Below are 17,723 nucleotides of genomic sequence, written 5' to 3' on the forward strand. Positions count from 1 at the left end.
TCATTACAGATTCTAGATAGGATAAGCTGCAAATGAGGGACTTTTCTGCTCTATATGTTGCTTCATTTTATGTATAACACACTACTATTTTTGCAAATCTGTCAGTCTTAGGAGGCTCTTGTGCAAAGAAATGTAAAAAACAATTTCTGGTGCCTGTTTTCTTCCTTGAATTCAAAGCTTTGAGTGTGTCTACAGAGGAGATGGAAGGTTAATATTTGTGCCATTTTGCCTTAGGAAAAAAGGAAAATAAAGTATTGGGCTCTCTGAAATTTTTGTTTCATATGAGCAGCCTGTTCAGCCTGGCATGTGAATATAGTACAATGTCTGTCTCCATGGGGGTGATGAATTATGCCACAAGGAAGGCAACATGAGCACAAGAGCTGGAGTTCTGTTTGAGGCTTACGTAGGTGTGAGAGACCAGAGAAAATGAGTACTGGCTCAGAAGAACTAAAGGAAGGGAGGAAGAGGGGCAGGGCAAGTCCTGCCATAGGTGGGATGTTACCACACTGCCTGGAGCCTCTAATCCAGACCCAGACTGGCTATTAGCACACACAGGTATAAAGACTGCTGGTATGAAAGAAAGAGAAATGGGGAGAAATTCTGAAAAGTGCAAGATACAAAATGGCATCAGTTGGATGGGCAGCAGCCCATCAGAAGGAGGATCATCCAGCCCACATCTTAAATGACCAAGTAGACTCTGTCACTCAATTGACTATCTTAGCTGAGGAAAAGGAAACAGAATAAGAAGAGAAATTGAGGTATTTGTTGGAATGACTGCATGTGAAGCATGGCCACTCTGGGATGAAAGACCTGTTAAGAGAGATGGTAAGTAGGGGATGTCCTGTCACCTGAAGGGCTTGTGAAACAGTCATTTCTGTCTGCAACCAGTGCTGCACCCAGACTGAGGAATACCCCCTGCACATTTCCCCCCTGCACCTAAGGGTGGGAAAGGAGTTGAAGGAGATTTGGCAGGTAAACTGCATTGGTCTTTTTAATTAATCAGGAGCAAAATAATATGTGCTGATAGGTGTACAAATAGTGTCAAGTGAGGTGCAGGCTAAAGCAGTGACATGATCTACAGGGGAAAGTACTGTGAAAGGATTACAATTATGATTGTTTCCTTCCTAATCCAAAATCAATGCAATCAGATAATGGCAGTCACTTCACAGCAGGAATAGTCCAGGATCGGGCAAAAACTGAAGGGATACTGTGAGTGTTCCATACCCTCTACACCACATCCACAAGCCAGTGGGATAGTAGAAAGGACAAATGGTCTCATAAAATGGATTTTGAGACCTCAGGATCCAAAGGTGCCTGATCAGCTGTGGGACACTGTGACCCATGGAGAGTAAGTGGATGTCCGTGACTTACAGCATTTAGTCCCACAACACCTACCATGCCTTCCAGAAACAAAAGGACTGATGATCCCCAGAACCCCATACGTTTTCCTGGTCAGCCAGTACTGGAAGGCCTCCCATCTATCAGGGAAGTCCTGCTGGTCCTAAAGACCCCCCTGAACATGCATGTATAGGTAAGCAAAGATGCCCATGGCAGAGAACCACAAAATTAACAGCAGATGGATAATTCCTGCTTTTTAAAACTGATCCAAGTAGGACTGCATTTTCTTTTGTCTCTCCTTCTACAAGCATTCCATGCAAAGATGTGGCTGTGAGAAGATGAAGCGGCAACAGGACTGAAGATTTACACAGTTCTTTGCTGCAGTGACTGTTTGTACATGTTTTTATCTTAATATGTTTTGTGATATTTATATTCTTATCTGTTTTGCCTTGGTAGTTTTGCAGTATGTGTATAAATGTCACAAGCATTGTTTTGGGCTGTTTGTGTCTTCTCTCTGGTTGCCACAGCAGGTGGAAAAGATTCCTTCCTGAATTTAGCTTGGAAGCTCAGACAGGATTTCATATGATTATGAAATCAGATTTGTATACTCCTTCCTACCTCCTCAGAACAAGGTATAGAATTACTTTGAACTGAGAAAGAAGTGTACTTTGATGCCAGAGGAACCACATGTGGTGGTGGAAAGCGATGCATGAAGCGTGATCGTACAGAGAAGGGGGTTGACAGAGACTGAGGCAGCAGCTGGAAAGTTTTCTCCAGCTGTAAGCAAAGAAGTCCTAAGTGGTCAAGATGTCAGAAGAAAGGATTTTGGATTTGGAAACCAGTGAAGGGTTTAGTAAGTTAGGAAGGTATTTGGTTTGAACCCAGGACCCTGTCTAGAAAAATATGCCAAATAGATAGAAGTGGCTCGAATGTTTGTTATACCTTTAACCCCCATGAGGCAACCAGACTAAGAACTTTCACTTGATGTAACTTTCCCATGGAGCACCCTGATATTCCCCCTTATCCTGGCATTTGGATCTCTAGCATTGTAATAAGATAATTGACTGTAATATGGACTCTGGGGACCCCCCCAACACCACATTGGTGGAAGGGATAAGGGTGGTAATACAGGAAATGTGTTTGGGTTACAATGACACCTGGACTTGTGAAATTATCAGCTCCAAAATGTAAGGCTGCCTAACTGTTGAAAATTTGACTTATCCTTAAGTTTTCTATTTTTTGGTGAGGTGTGCAATTACATTGCAATAGAGAATCTTAAATTGGACTCATTAGGCCATTTAGGAGCTCAACTTAGAAGTCCAGCAAGTATCAAAAGTTATTTTATAAAATTGTCTAATCCTCAATAAATTGTTACTAAATGGGCAAGAAATATGTGAAATGCTGAACCTCACCTATAGGAAAATGCTGTTTTAAGCAGCACAAGCAAAAGTAAAGTAAATTGCCAACCAGTCTGCTGAACTCTTCCAATCACTGCAGCGAAAAGACTGGTTTCATGAACTCTTCCCCCCAGATCCTGATTTGCATCTTTCTTGCCATCTCTGCAACTGACACAGTGAGGGATGAAGGCTTGCATAGTCTGGAATCCCTATACTGACTCGACTTCTATTTTTGATTATTGAAGTAGCAATTGTCCTCTGTATGATTTCTTGTACACTTTCCTCTTTTTCCTCTCCTTTTTTTTCTCCCTCTCTGTTCTAGGTTAGAATCCCACTACTGCCATCATGGAAGAAGAAGATCCTGTTTCCCATTGTTCTGGTCTCAGTCACTGTTTTGATCCTCAGGGTAGTGTACTTAACCAAAGGGACAGGGCAGGGCATGTCCTGCAAAGGTGGACTGTTGCACTGCTCCACCCCCACTGCCCTGAAGCCTCTAGTGCAGCCCCAGAATGGTTATTAACCACTGGGACAGCAAAAGTCCCACCAAAGGGGGAATGCCCTGAGAGACCAGGGCAGATAAAAGCAGTTGCATAGGCACATGTGGTCACAACCCACTGCTAGGACTTCACAGTAGCTGAAATCACACTGGAATTCAAGCAATGATTTTTAATATTTCTCTCTTCCTCCCCCCCTTTCTTCTTCTCAAAATCTGGGTAACTTAAGAGTTGTATGGTTTGGAGTTCACTAAGCCAATGCCTTGTGAAATGCTTGATTTTGAATGAATGTTACTTTAAAATTTGCCAAGTACCCTTACTTTCTAATGTTTGCGAATGAAAGTTTGTTGTTTAACCTCCTATGTTGTCTCATTTCTCCTGTGTGCTCCCTTGTGTATTAAAAAAGCCTAAGAAACTCATCCTGCAGGTCCAGGACTTTACAAGAGGCAGTGTAAAGAAGCAGCTCAGTTGTGTCATGGTCTAGCACTACATGATGGCCTGGGATCTTAGCAGAGCCCAGCCCAAATAAAAAGTCTGCCAGTGGCAAAATGTAAGCATAGTAGAGGGGACTTAAAAGTACCAGACCGACAGTTGCTCATTAATCAAATAAACAAATTCAGAAGCAGCCAAAGTAACTATGTCACAAGCCCTTGTTATAATTCCTTTTATCAGAATAGTTAATTTTTATAGTTCATTTTATCCAAATGAACTAATTGTAAAGAGTAAGGTGAACTGTTCAGACACTGGAAGGGATCTTCCCCAGGATGTTGTGTTACGTCTCATACCAGGTCATCCTCTGGGACAGGTTAGTTCTGTGACACGTTTGGTTTTGCACACTTCCTTTACCTTATGTCTGCCTTGTGATAGTGCTTTGCTAAGCAGCATTTGCCGTCTGTAGCTCCAGATGGTTGCAACCAGCTAGGCTGATCCTGTTCCATCCATTGGCTGACTTTGGTTAAGGGACAGATGGCACGTCCCCTCTTTTCTTGTCTTTACCTCCTTGACAAAGTCTATTGTTTTATTCTGCTCTACACAAAAATCACAGATCAAAACATGCTACCTCTGTTCTAGTCAGTGTAATAAAGTTCAGTCTAATCCTGGTGGATTTTTCTTGTTTTGAGACTTCCTTGGGAAAAAAAACATTATCAATCTTGGTCTTCATATGCCTGAGAAGATGTTTTTATGCCCCAGTTGATCTTAGCAGGTTTTCAGAGACCCACTGTGATAATACATGACTTCTAGGAAGCCTATAGAGAAGAGGATACTTTGCTTCCATTTTTCCTGCTGTTCAGCTATTCATATCTTGGCACTTACGTGTCAGCAGGTGCGTAAAGAGCAGCGCTGTGCCAGTGCCAAGACTGACCCAGAAGAAAGATTTCTTGTGGGGTACTTTACACTTGCAATACTTTTCAGGCTGTCCATCATAACCTATTTTTTTTTCCTGGCCTCTGTGCACTAGTCAAATAGTCCAAGCTTATTCTGAGCAGGCACTGATAGCTGTCGTAACAGATGGACAACTGTGCTGGAAACCAAGAAACTATGTACTGTATGCACACTGAGGGAACAGTGTACTGGTTCAGGTCATTCACATAACTGGCTGGCCGAAGTCTGCGTGTCTGTGGTTGGAACAAGGTGCCATTGATTAACTGCAAACCTCAGTTTTAACTTTCTAAAGTCAGAAGCTAATGAAATAACTTATGCCTACACTATTTTACACGCTATTGATTTGCAGGATGTGCTATGCTCACCCCATGTTTATTTCACTGATCCTATAAATGATCTGTAAGTTCATGAGCCACATCAGTTTGGACATAACTGAATACTTCCCTTCTATCTCAGTGAAAGTTCTATCTTTTGGCTCTCAATCTTTGAACTTGGATTTAGCATTTCTGTTTAGAGAGCCCCTGTAAATGGTCATTGAAAAACTCCTGGCCCAGGTATTAGGTTTTAATGCTATGAACAATAAGCCTTTTTATTACTAGAAAACTATTACTCAAATCCAAGGTAAGAAAGCAGTGGTGTTTTAATTAGAAAAATACTTACTTGCCACAGCTAAGGTAAGCGAAAACTATTATTTCTGTGCATTTTTGTGGGTTTGTATTGTCTTTGCCTTTCAGACATCAGGATAACTTGAAAGAATATGTGAACATTTCGGCAAAAATTTAGCCTACTGTAAACTTTATCTGATCCATTTGTCCTGGCCTCAGTCTACAGGAAATAATGGTTGTTTTCTGGGCCCCTAGTAAATAGCCTCTGAGAAGAACCAAACCAAATTTCATATTGACAAATGAGCAGGATACTAGACCTCTTCTCTGTGGATCCCAGTCCACTGAGAATTGTGTGTGAATTGTGTGCAGAGTCATCAAAAGTTCTTTGGTTTGGTTTTTTTAAAGCTGACTTGATGGCTGACACAGAAAAGTGCAAATATGAATTTACAGGCTTCTGTTCAGGAGTGAATGTTTCATATTGATATGTTGTATGAATTCCAAGTGATATTTTAGCTGATTTTCCATTTGTTTTCTATCCTGTTAGTGGAGAAACATTACTTATGTGCCACATCTGCTACTGAAGTCTAATATTCACTTGTAATTTGGCCACAGGCATGTAAGTCAAAAAATGAGATTTTTTTTCCTGGCTAAAAGTTGAGGAAAGAAAAAAATAAGAAAAGTTAAAACCTCAGTGAATGCGAAGAGTAATCCAGATTCAAACTGTTGATTATAACAGTATTTGGTCAAAGAACAATAATGCCCATGTCTATCTCTAAATTCTTTGCTAAGTGACTCATTTTGCTATCTAAAGAATGCAACTAATTTTTCAGAAGCATATATTTAAAAATGTCTTGTCTTTTTTTTTTCTCCTTAGTTTGTGGTGACGATGTTTTGGAGCATCTATATCTATGACAGGGAACTGGTTTACCCAAAGCTCCTTGATAATTTTATACCAGCATGGCTAAATCATGGAATGGTGAGTAAAGTAATGTAAACACTTCATTGCATAAACAAAAGTGTAAGAAAGACACTGATTTCTCTGTGCATGATTCTGCATACTCTTGGTGCTAATCCCCTCAGAACTGATTAAGGAATGTGATTTGCAAGGAAGAGTAACATCTTTCCTTCCCTGTCTTCTGGAGTTGTATTTGAGTCCCTATTAGGTTGAAACTGGAGATTTGAACTTACATGTCCTGTATCCCAGGCTTGTGGGGGTCAACTCTTTCCTGTGTAAGGTAACTTTCCCAGAGAAATGTCACTGTGGTCATGAGGAAGAGACTGTTCATAAAACAGAGGTTCTGATTTTGACAAATCTTGTTCTAAAATGACAGAAACACTTAATTGAATGTTTCTTTACCAGTCTACCAAAGAATAATTCATTATGAAAACTTTTAGTTAAAATGCTTTTTCAAAAAATCTCTATTTTTTGGACTTGGGTGTTTTAAGAAAAATAACTCAAGCACACCAAACTTATGTAGCAGAATATTTTTATCTGTATCTGAATATTTTTAATAATATGGAATTATATTTATCAATGCAAAGCTTTAAAATTGATGCATTGGTATTCATAAAGGTAGATCCTTGAGAAGAAAACTGACCTTTTAATCCCTCTCTGCTATGTGAAGTCACACATCCTTTCTCTCAACTATATATTTAAATGCCAAGGGAAAGTTAAGGCCACAATTTGCCATCAGGTACTTTGCACTGTTGATGCAGCATTTGGAGCTGCAAAGTGTCATGTTTGCTTCTCTAGTTGCATCTGTGCAAAATGTTTCATTATTTGATTTCGTCATCAAGATGTGGCAAACCATTTGGCACTGCTGTTTATCACTAGACGACAGCAGAGTTCATCCTTCCAGGTGTGTGAACTTTATCACCACAGCAGATCAAGATTTGCCCACCATTGCTGTGCTTGATAAATGGGTCCATTGTGTTGTGGGGCAGATGACACTGCTGTTTATTTGTTCCCCAGATTTTGTATCAAAGGAGCATAAGCTTCTGCTAGATACCGTAGTGTTTTATGATGTTTTGAAAGGAACAGCGTGATACTATGTGTATCTAGAGCTGAGGAAAGAGTCTGATGACTCCTGCTGTATTTGTTCAGGCTGTACTCCCTTGAGCTCTGAGGTTATGAACTGAAAACTTGCAAACACTGCTAAACCATGCTCATCTTGATTTTTTTCCCCACAACAGATCAGTCCCAGTTCTGATGACATTTCTTTCAGGAGACATTCCATATACTGGAAGTGTCTAACTCATAACATTTTTCATGAACGTACATTGTGAAGCAGTTGGCAGCAAAAGGCCGTAGGTATTCAGGAAGTCTTCTCTGTGTGCTAACTAAACGGCAACTGAAGCTCATGTTGCTTTGTAGAAATGTATACTATACTTAGTGAAATATGTGAAGAGGTCTTCTGTTTGAGGTTTTTGGACATCAGAGAGTTTGCTGAAATGTATTGTGTCCAACTACTTTAGACTTTTTTTTTTAACTTGAAATATTGTAGAAAGCATTTTTGAAAGACTTTTGTAAAGGAATTGGTTTCTGTGTCAGTCTCTATTTATCCAAGTGTTCTTCAGTTAGATCACAAGGGAAGTTTATGGCTGAGGGGCTTTTCACCACATTTAGTGCATTCTTTCTGATGTTTTATCCATCATTTTATCCTTACCAGCTTTCATGCTAATTAATTCTGATCCATTGCTCATCATAGTATGAAAGGGTTATTAAACTACCTTGAGAATGCCTGCACCCTACTTAGTAGTAGTTAAAATTTTGACATGTCAGATTTTAGCGAATATGATAGAGGCCCACTTGGTGAAAGGGTAGGACCTCTAGGAATAATTTTAAAAAGTCAGGATCCCTGGCTATTGCTTTATACTGAAATAAACATTTATTCTCATGTATTCCTGCACATTTTGACAGCAGCTGTGCTCATGGAATGATAACTATTCTGAAAGCAAGGGTGGCCATGCTGGAGCCCAACCTTGCACAACAAAACTCACACAAGAGACTCTCATCTGTCAGTGAGAGGTGGGTTGTTTAGCTTCTGTCATGTTGCTGATTAATCCCACTTTTGTGTAATCTTCCCACAAAGTATCTGGTACAGCTCCTAAGGATATGAGGTCAAACATTACTTAACCTGTGAACACTCTATCCAGATTTTTTTCACAGCAATTTCCCCAAAATATTTCTTTAGCCCCCCGCCCCAAAAATTGCACAATTAAAAAGCCTTCTACTGTATTATGATCAGGTGTAACAACTTGCTCAAGTGTCAACATCAACCTGCAAAATCCATACATAGAAAAGAAATGAAAAGTCATGAAATCTGGGTGTAATAACAGCAATCATATTTCCATTAGTAATATGGGCATGTAGTAAAATATTTGAGAGTATTCATACTTTAGAAGCATTCTTAGGTCACTATCTTGAAGTCTCTGTGAAGAAGTTGTTTGAAAAGCTCATCCAATTCAGTGCCTTAGCCCAGGAAGAAGTGATTGGGCCGAAGAGCCTGCTGCTTTTTAAGCTTATAGTAATTAGTTCTCCTCCTCCTTTTTCTTTTCCTCTTTCCCATCCCTTTTTTGCAGTTACAACACCGTGCATATCTAAACCCCTATTTTCTTGAACACGCTGTAATGTCTTGTTAATACTCAGAGATACCAGTCCTTCATGGCAACACTTTTTCAACATTAAAAAAATCAGAATTATAGAAAAACTTCCTTTGTAGAAATGGGAAACATGAGGGAAATGAACCTTGGAAATATGTAGTCCCATTACCAATTCAATTTTAGTATTTTTTATAAATTTTCATAGAAAAAGAGGAGAGGCTTATTGCTATGCAGAACCTATTCAGCACAAAATTGCATATAGTTTCAAGAACATCTTTCTATTACTACATACATTTATTTATATTTATATCTATATTTGATATATACACACACCCACACCCTGTATTAGTTACAAACATAATTCCTGTATTTGGGACAATCTGTGTATAAAGTGATGCCTTATGGTACCAGATAGTACCTCATATGTGCAGATTCATACACTTGTGAAAGGTATCACTGACAGAGTTGTATTGTGCCATAAAACTGATGTATTGCATCATCTTGGTCAGTTCATTAATCCATAACCAGTGGTATCACTATGACTTGAAAAATGACCATGGAAATGAATAGCAGGGTTGCTGCTGATTTGACCAACACAAGGATTTAATTTCTGTTTATTATCTGAAGGAGCACATTTGAGTAGCTGAAGCTAAGCTTCTATCCACAGATACAACTACCTGTCTAAAGAGAGTTGTTGGAGAATAGAGCTGTCTCTCAGCCTTGATCTGTTTCTGAACTGTCAAGTGCACTTCCTGGATTTATTAGTTATGCAGATGAATTCATCTTCGTGGGCTACAATTTCAGTTGCCAAATTGCTGAACTCTTTCATCAAAGATGTCATTTGTTTTCTGGAGACTGTCCTGCAGTTTGGAACCATATCAGCTCATAATTCCAAATGCATATTTTCCATAGGAAATACTCTTTCTGATGGCTGGCTATCTGATCTTTAGCAGTATGAGGAATTTTAATTGAAGACTAATCTTTAGTGTGTAAAACAGATGTGTCATAGTAGTAGGATTTTTATCAGCTCATTCCTTGCAACTTTTTGTGCTGGGACTGGCCAGGTTGATGCATGGATAATTTTTTCAGAAATTATATTCTCTTCAATATTAGCACAGGCTGTAAAACTAGAGGTTGCCTGTATTCTAACCAATGCCCACATAAACAGATATGTAGACTGAATTAATTTATGCTTGAACATTGCTGATTTTGAGCCAGGTTACATGGCAGGACTGCCTGCAGTATTTGTCCAAGTTAGCATACCATTTCAGCAAGAGTCCTTCTTTGGTTTTTGCAGACATTGTCTCACATTTGTTTTAAAAATGTGAATCATCTTTTGTTTGTGGGAAGGAAAGCAAAATACAGAGATAAATTTTTACTTACTGAGGAGCTGAAATGCTCTGGAGGTCAGAAACAAAGTAATGTCTTCATATGAAGACCCTAGAGGAGAAGTCAGTAAGGGAGGAAGGGAAATATGCTCTGCATCTGTGGAGTTGGAAAAATTATTATTGTCTGAGTTCTATGCCACTGCAGTCTATATAAGCTCTTCCAGTTTTGTACTCTGTTATTTTTTAAGCTGCTTTTGGGAAATGGGAAACAAAGGCATTTCTAGAAAGACTTACCCTCTGTTCTAGTATTCAAGAGAATGCACAAAAACTGGGACAAATAGTAGTTGGAGGAAGGAGAGAAGAAGGAAGAGGAAGGAGCCTGTCCAAGAGATGAATCTCAATTTCACAAGTTGTCTCTCTTTTCTTACTGCTGACTAGTCAGCTGAAAAGTTGAGCCCACTAGAGAATGGTACAAAGTCATACCAACAACCTCTCCAATTGTTTGTCCTAGTAGCCTTGTCCTGGTAGCCATGGCTTGTGTGTCTTTTTGTTTTAATGGTGGGAAGGACATAATCCTGTTGGAATAGGTCTGGAGGAGGGCCACAAAGGTGATTAGAGCATTGTAACACCTCTTCTATGAGGAAAGGATGAGAGAATTGACATTGCTCAGCCTGGAGAAGTGATGGCTCTAGGGTGACTTTATTCCAATCTTTCGGTACCTGAAGTGGTTCTTCAAGACAGCTGGAGGGACTTTTTACAAGGATTTATAGTGACAGGACAAGGTTGTGTAGTGACAGGACAATGGCTTCAAACTGAAAGAGGGCAGGTTAGTTAATTAGACATCAGGAAAAAATTCTTTCCTATGAGGGTTGTGAAGCACTGGAACAGGTTGCCCAGAGAAGCTGTGAATGTCTTGTCCCTTGAAGTGTTCAAGGCCCGGTTGGATGGAACTCTGACCAATCTATCTAATGGAAGGGGTCCCTCCCTTTGGCAGGGTGGTCAGAACTAGCTGAACTTTAAGGTCCCTTTCAATCCAAGTCACTCTTTGATTTTATGAAAGTTGTTTTTCTGGTGTAAATCTTTTTTCCTTGATGATTTACCAAGAACAGTAGAAAAGGCATGCAAAAATCAAAATCCATAATGACCTGAACATAAAGATTGGAATGTCCAAAAGTGGTGAGTTATTTGACAAACCCGTCTCTCCATTAGTCACTGGTCAGGTGATACACAGTGGTCACTCTGTTTTTCATCAGGGTGTTTCTCTCCATGTAGACCTAAAAATCCTTTTCAGCAATTGTTAATTTGAAACAGTGCACTTTAGTTCCTGGGGATGCTTTCCTAACACAGCACATCCCATGGATGGACTCTGCTTGGGAAATGTAGTGCACCTTCGTAATGCTTCATGCTTCTGCCTAGAAGATATTTACATTTTTCTGGGATTTATTCTCTAAATCAAATAAATGTGTTTCAGGGTTAATACAACTCAAGTGCTCTTCTTAATTTATTTTCATATGTTAGGTGTGAATAAAATTTTCAGTGCTCCAGGAAGGCCTTCCCATTTTCTACATAAGTTGCAAGGTTTTCTGATAAAAAACAGGGAAAATTTTAAATGTAATTTTCAACAGACTAACCACTCCTAGACAGCTATTATTTAAACATCTGATGGAGAGAATAGCAATTGAAGCTGGTTGCCTGGGGACTCAGGATATTTGCAAAACCCATGAAAATAATGTTGTTGAATTTGTACACTTTTTGAATGTTTGTGCTGCAGTTACGTGGCTCCGTCTGTTATCTCTCCTCATTATCAGCCAGTTCCACCACTGGAGCGTAACTACAATGGTATCAATTATCTCCCTGCTCTGGGGAGAAAAACAGCACCAGCTTAAAAGATTTTCTTTTATTTTCTCTTACTTATGTGAAGGGCTTGGAAATTGGTGGTATGTCAAAACCTGTGATCGTATAGCACCTGAAAATTGAGAGAGGCTGCTAGGGTGAAGAAGTCCTTGTTGTCTAAATGGCATCCTCTGGGGGCATTAGGAAATCCCCTTTACCTAACACAGTAATAGCACAGCAGTTTTTGTGAAGTGGGAAGCTGGCCTTAACCATGTTACATATCTGCCAGATAACACTCATCAGGGTAAGGTGAAGACAGCTTTTTAACTGGACACAGATGCTGAATTTTTCTGATTGTTTGCTATTTCCACTAATCTGGAGAAAACCCACACAGAGGCTCCTCCTGATATAAACATCCCAAAACCTTAGTAACAAGCAACCTTTTTTAAAACATCTTCGAGCACTTAATGAAAGTAAAACCTGCAAACCCTATTCTGGGTGTGAACATTGAAAATGAAAGGCCTGAGAGCTGAAATCCCCAGATGAAATCTCTTTCAAGAAGTTTAACCACCTTCTGTTGACAAGATCACGTAACTCGGTCTGCTAGCAGAGAGCATGAGAGCATCCAGTGTCAACACCAAGTCACGGAGTTACAACCAAAGGAAGCAAGAAGGGGATAGAGCCAGTGAGAGAGCACAAAAAGGGAGGTTAGGGAAAGATGGTTGAATGAGAGGAAAAGACAGGCAGGAGGAAAGAGATTAATTAAGTAGTCAACTTATGCTGTTCCAACTCCTACCTAGGGGGAAAAAAACCAAGGAAAAATAACAGATGAGTCAAGTGAATAAAAAAGGAGCCACAGAATAATGTAGACAAGCTGGAAGAGACTCAAAATGGTAAAGAGGACTTCAAGGGGGAGGAGGAAGAGAGAAGCAAGGAAATAAACAGTAAGATTAAATGAAGAGTATGTTTTCTTCCATCTCTTCACTGGGTAGACTTCCCTGAGATGTATTAGTTTGAGGAATTGAGAGCAAGGAAGTGGCTTATGGGTGCTGCTCTGAGGAAAAGCATTGTTTCTGTTGCTGTTGGATGTAGGTTTACAGTTCAGGTAAAGTAATATTTGCTCAGTGACGTAGCAGGAGCTTCAAAACCTTGGAAAAATTTAAGATTAAAACCATCTGCAGCCACACAAGAGTATGAAGCCTGTGTACATATAAAACTTCCTGTGTGACATCTGTAGAATGACATTGATGTCCTTGCATCTGTCTAGATTTTTATCTGGCAAGGTTGTACATAATCTTGATAATCTGTATGACTCTCAAAACTAGTCCTTTGTTTGGAAAAGACCCTTTTTTTTCCATATCAGCTGTGAAGTGTGAAATGCATTGCATATTAAAACAGATGCACTTTGCTGAGGGTTGCAGGTGAGCTGGAAGGTGACGTATTTGAAATACCAGGGGTAAGGAGGTGTTCTGTCTGTATTTCAAACTGCCCTCCTTTAACAGCCAAAGCTAGATATAACTCTGGAAGTAGTAATTATGCTGATAGTAATAATACTGATAATGAAAGCTTTAAGCCAGATTTTCAGCTGAAGTTGCTCATGCAAATGTTTGTTAGAGTGATTACTAGCAAACAAAGCAAATAACCAAAGAAAAACCCCTAAAGGACACGTGAAGGGAGTCTTAGCCTTTCTCTGAGTGTGAAGTACTGAGCTGTGTTTCCTAGAAGCAGAGTTTGGCCCTGAACTGTTAGGTTTGTTGTTACACCAGCAGTGATATGGGATGGACATGCATTTGGTACAGTCACATAGTTTTGACAATATTAGGAATGCTGGTTTTGTTTTAACATTCATTTTTTGTGCAGCTTACATTGCTTGCCATAGATGCTGCTGGAGCTGTGCACAGCTCTTCTGTAATGCCTAAGATAGTACGTTTTCAGGTGCTACTGCACCATTTATCAGATACATATTTACAGGTTATAAATGTGAATAAATGTTCAACTTTAAAATCAGTGCAAAATGCATTAATAAGTAGTATGCTTTTTCAATAAAAAATATATGTTCTTTCGTCTCTCTGCTGAATCAAACACTTGTTTTATCTTTTAACAGAATAGGTTTCTGGTTTCTTCCCTGTGTTTTTTTCCAGAGAGCATAGGCAGCTAGTAGGGTTAAACATTATGGGATAGATTGTTATGATTAATAATGAGTATATCCAAAGTCTTTTATCAAGAAAAGAGAACATTTCAATGGAAAAAATTAATGTATTGGAGGAGGATGGGTTATATTGATGAAGGTTTAATAAGTCAGCTGCCAGCTACAAGTTATGTACTCTAATAAACACTCCATACGTGAGCATCCTGGAGGCTATCATGATGAAGGGCTTTGTCTCCTTAGCAGGTCTCACAAACATGAGGAAGGGTGCAAATATCTCTTTGAAGGTATAATAGTTTAGTAGGCATTTATTGTATACCTTTGTGTATTTAAGGGACTATGTTTTGCCCTATTATTACAGTAAAATGCAATGTTATGTATCCTTGGGCATGCTGGTTACCATTAGCACCCAGATAAGAATTAGACTTTGCATAGAGTAAAAGTGAGACTGTACTATATTGTACCCACTTTACTAAACTGTGCTGTTAGTGTTCACACATGTGGCAAATATGACTTAATCAGACCACAAATATTTTGCAGCATTCCATGGTATCTCATTTATTTGTTTAATGTGCCACTATAGCAACTGAATTCCATCCTTTTAGATTTTTTTTTCACAGACCTATGATCTACTTGATTGAAGCTTGGCAGACAGCCTTTCCTTCAATTGAAGGCATATGTATTAGCTCAGTGACCAGATTTTTACCTATTTATCATTGTTGGAAAGTGGGTTATTTCACATGGACACAATACCAGAAGAATCAGCAGACCTGAGGAAGGGAATCTGAGCCCAAAAGCTTATATGCTTTTTCCAGCCCTTGAAGTTGATGGAATAAAAAATACTGCTTCTCCCTGTATCCAGAGATCATTATTGCTTCAGGAAAACTAATACGAGGAAATATTTTGACATTGTTTTTGTAAAAAATTACCACTTTTTAGAAGTAGCTTTTTTCTTTGTTAAATGCTATCTTCTACGTGTCTTTGTATTTGGAAACAGACAGCATTTCTGCAGAAGTAATTTCATATTCAGATGATTAATATTTTGAAACAGTGCCACAGCAGTAATGTTTTATACATGCTGATAGGCAGAAATCAAGAATTTGGGGACAACCTTGGGACCTCTGCTCTTGAAAGACTAAGTTTAACAAAACTGTTATGTTCAACCTCATATTTTAAAATTTCCCACGTAGATACAAAGAAGTAAAAGCAGTGTACATTTTTAGTGACTGGAGGTAGCACAGAGAATGTTTTTGACAGATGTGTAAGCCATTGCCATTAGTCATGCAGTTCTACAACTGTCTCTTCTACCTTTGGATCTTTACATAACACACCGAAGTTCCATCCTGGTGCCCTACTCAGGAAAAGCCATAACCTTTCAGAGGTGTCTTGTTTCTGCCAGAGACCACAAGTCTGACTAAGGTGATCCTTGCCTTCCCTTTGACACCAGAGTTATCTGAGCAGGAAACAACTCTTCTCATGGAGAAATAGCAGATGGTGTGAAGTGTCTCAAAGTGGCAAAAGGCGGACAAGTGGTGGACCAAAAGGCAGACCAAACATGATTCGCTCTTTCATCTCCATTGCATTATTAACTGATACCCTTCAACTCTTCACAGCTTGATTTCTCTTCAAAACAAGGAATGCTGCATGTTTGAAGTGCTGCTTTTAAACCCCATTTTTATATTTCTATTTTTATTCCTAGATCTGTTTTACTAAACAATCTGAGGGAAAATATGTAGTGTTTGATCAAAAGCATTTTTTATGTCTTCATAAGCTAGTGCCTGTGTTTTGTGGAGCTTTGTGATGGTAGCTGGAAAAACACTGCTGTCTGTCAGAGGGTTTATGGTACTGTGCCTCTGATTCTGGCTGGGAGGTGTCCCAGGCGGGGCTGGGCTGCTGTGCCACACCAGGCTGCCTGTGCCTGCCCTCTGCTCCTCACCATGCTGGGGCTTGCTGAGACCTCGGAGGGATTTCCCATTCACGTGCCTCAGCATCCCATTCATTCAGCTGCAGTGAAGAGAAGAATTGCCTGCTGCAGGTTCCTCTGAGGTTCATGGATGCAAATGCAACTAAGAGAGTTTGTCCATTCTGCTGCACAACACAAGTGGCCTCTACTACAAATAATAGCATTACCCATGGTTATGTACAAATTTAGTGTTCCTGGTATATCATAAAAATTCTAGGCTGATGTAAGGCATGCTATAGAAGGTCAAATATACATAGAAAGGAAATTCTTTATAAAAATGGCTGTAACAGTCAAATCACATCTTTCAGTTTATTTCCAACAGGAAGAAATTTTATATGCTTCTTGGGGCTTTTAGCTTTTTATTCTGTTACTTTGAGCTTTACCAGCTTTCTATAAAGCCAGTATACAGGGTTCCAACTTGCTGAGTCACTGCAATGCACATTTTTGTGGCTTCTTTTACAAATGCAATGTGCAATGTAGATTTTTTTTTTTTGGTGAACTATTTATGAGAAAGAGGAAATATGCACATCAGTCTACTGAACTGCGTATTTTAAGGCAGTTTTTAAAATAAAGGAATGGGAAATTATATAATTTTCTATTAAGGAAACATCCGTTAAAAGTGTCTTTTTAGTAACACACAGATTTACTGATGTCTCCATTAACAAACAAATTTTTGTTGGCTGCAAGTTGTTTAAAAATTCATACAGCTGCAAATCATGTTAGGAGATGAATATACATTTTCTTAGATCAGAGACTAAGGTGGATGGTATTTTGGTCTCTGCTCCTCAAGCAGAGGAATGAAAGATGGAAAAGAAGAGAGAGTTTGAAAGAGAAAGAAAATCAACTGTCAGAATCTAAGAGAAAAAGTGATAGCCTTATAGGTTGTTAAGGAGAAGACAGAAAACAAAGCAGAGGAAACCAAATGCTGAAATAAAGAGGTGCTAATAGTAGTCAGCTGGAGAGAGCCATAGAATGTGGAGGTGATAATTGTGTGTACTGTACTTCACTGAGAAAAAGCTTGAGATAGAAGTTTGAATATACTAGTGTATATTGAAAATGGCATGCATAGTTTATTTTAGACCAACGTGCAGAAATGTAGCTTCATTTGGTTTCTTGTGGCCAATGTTTTTACAGAACAGTTCTCTTTTTCCAGCATTCTTTGTGCATGCAGACACCAAAAGAATGCCCCACTTTGCACACTTGGTGCCTCTACTGTCGCCAGAGTTTGTGGGCCTTTAGATCTCCCAGTTGTCTGAACACTGTGCTACTGAGCCTCCCATGGTTTTATTCTCCATTACATGAGTTTGGTAGGATTATTATATACAGTAAATCTTTAGTAATATATTTATCATTCATGTATGTATATAGTGTGTATATATAGTGTATGTATAGTGTTTGTGTGTATGTATGTGTATATATGCACACACACACATCATACATAGAGAGAAATACTTGATATATATTGCCATTCAGCTATTATAATAATAATTATGTTGGTAGATAATACAATCGTAAAGAATATCTATAATTCTATCTAAGCTGATCTCTTTTGATGCAAACAAAAGATGTTTAGTCCTTAAATTTATCTCAGCCTAAATGAATGGACAGGTAAAGAGCAGCAGAAGAGAGTTAG

General features: G+C 39.0%; 1 protein-coding gene across 1 annotated transcript in view; it reads left to right on the forward strand.

The window, feature by feature from the left end:
- The window catches only part of AIG1 (androgen induced 1), a 123,316-nt gene that overhangs the window by 41,755 nt on the left and 63,838 nt on the right, over positions 1 to 17,723 (forward strand). The window contains exon 3 of the mRNA XM_054279570.1: positions 6,092 to 6,193. Within this exon, the coding sequence (XP_054135545.1) occupies positions 6,092 to 6,193 (102 nt within the window). The remainder of the gene's footprint in view (positions 1 to 6,091; positions 6,194 to 17,723) is intronic.

The sequence above is a fragment of the Melozone crissalis genome, unplaced genomic scaffold (assembly GCF_028551555.1).
Source record: "Melozone crissalis strain CALT ecotype California unplaced genomic scaffold, PUWL_Pcris_2 ptg000027l_1, whole genome shotgun sequence".
NCBI classification, from domain to species: Eukaryota; Metazoa; Chordata; class Aves; order Passeriformes; family Passerellidae; genus Melozone; species Melozone crissalis.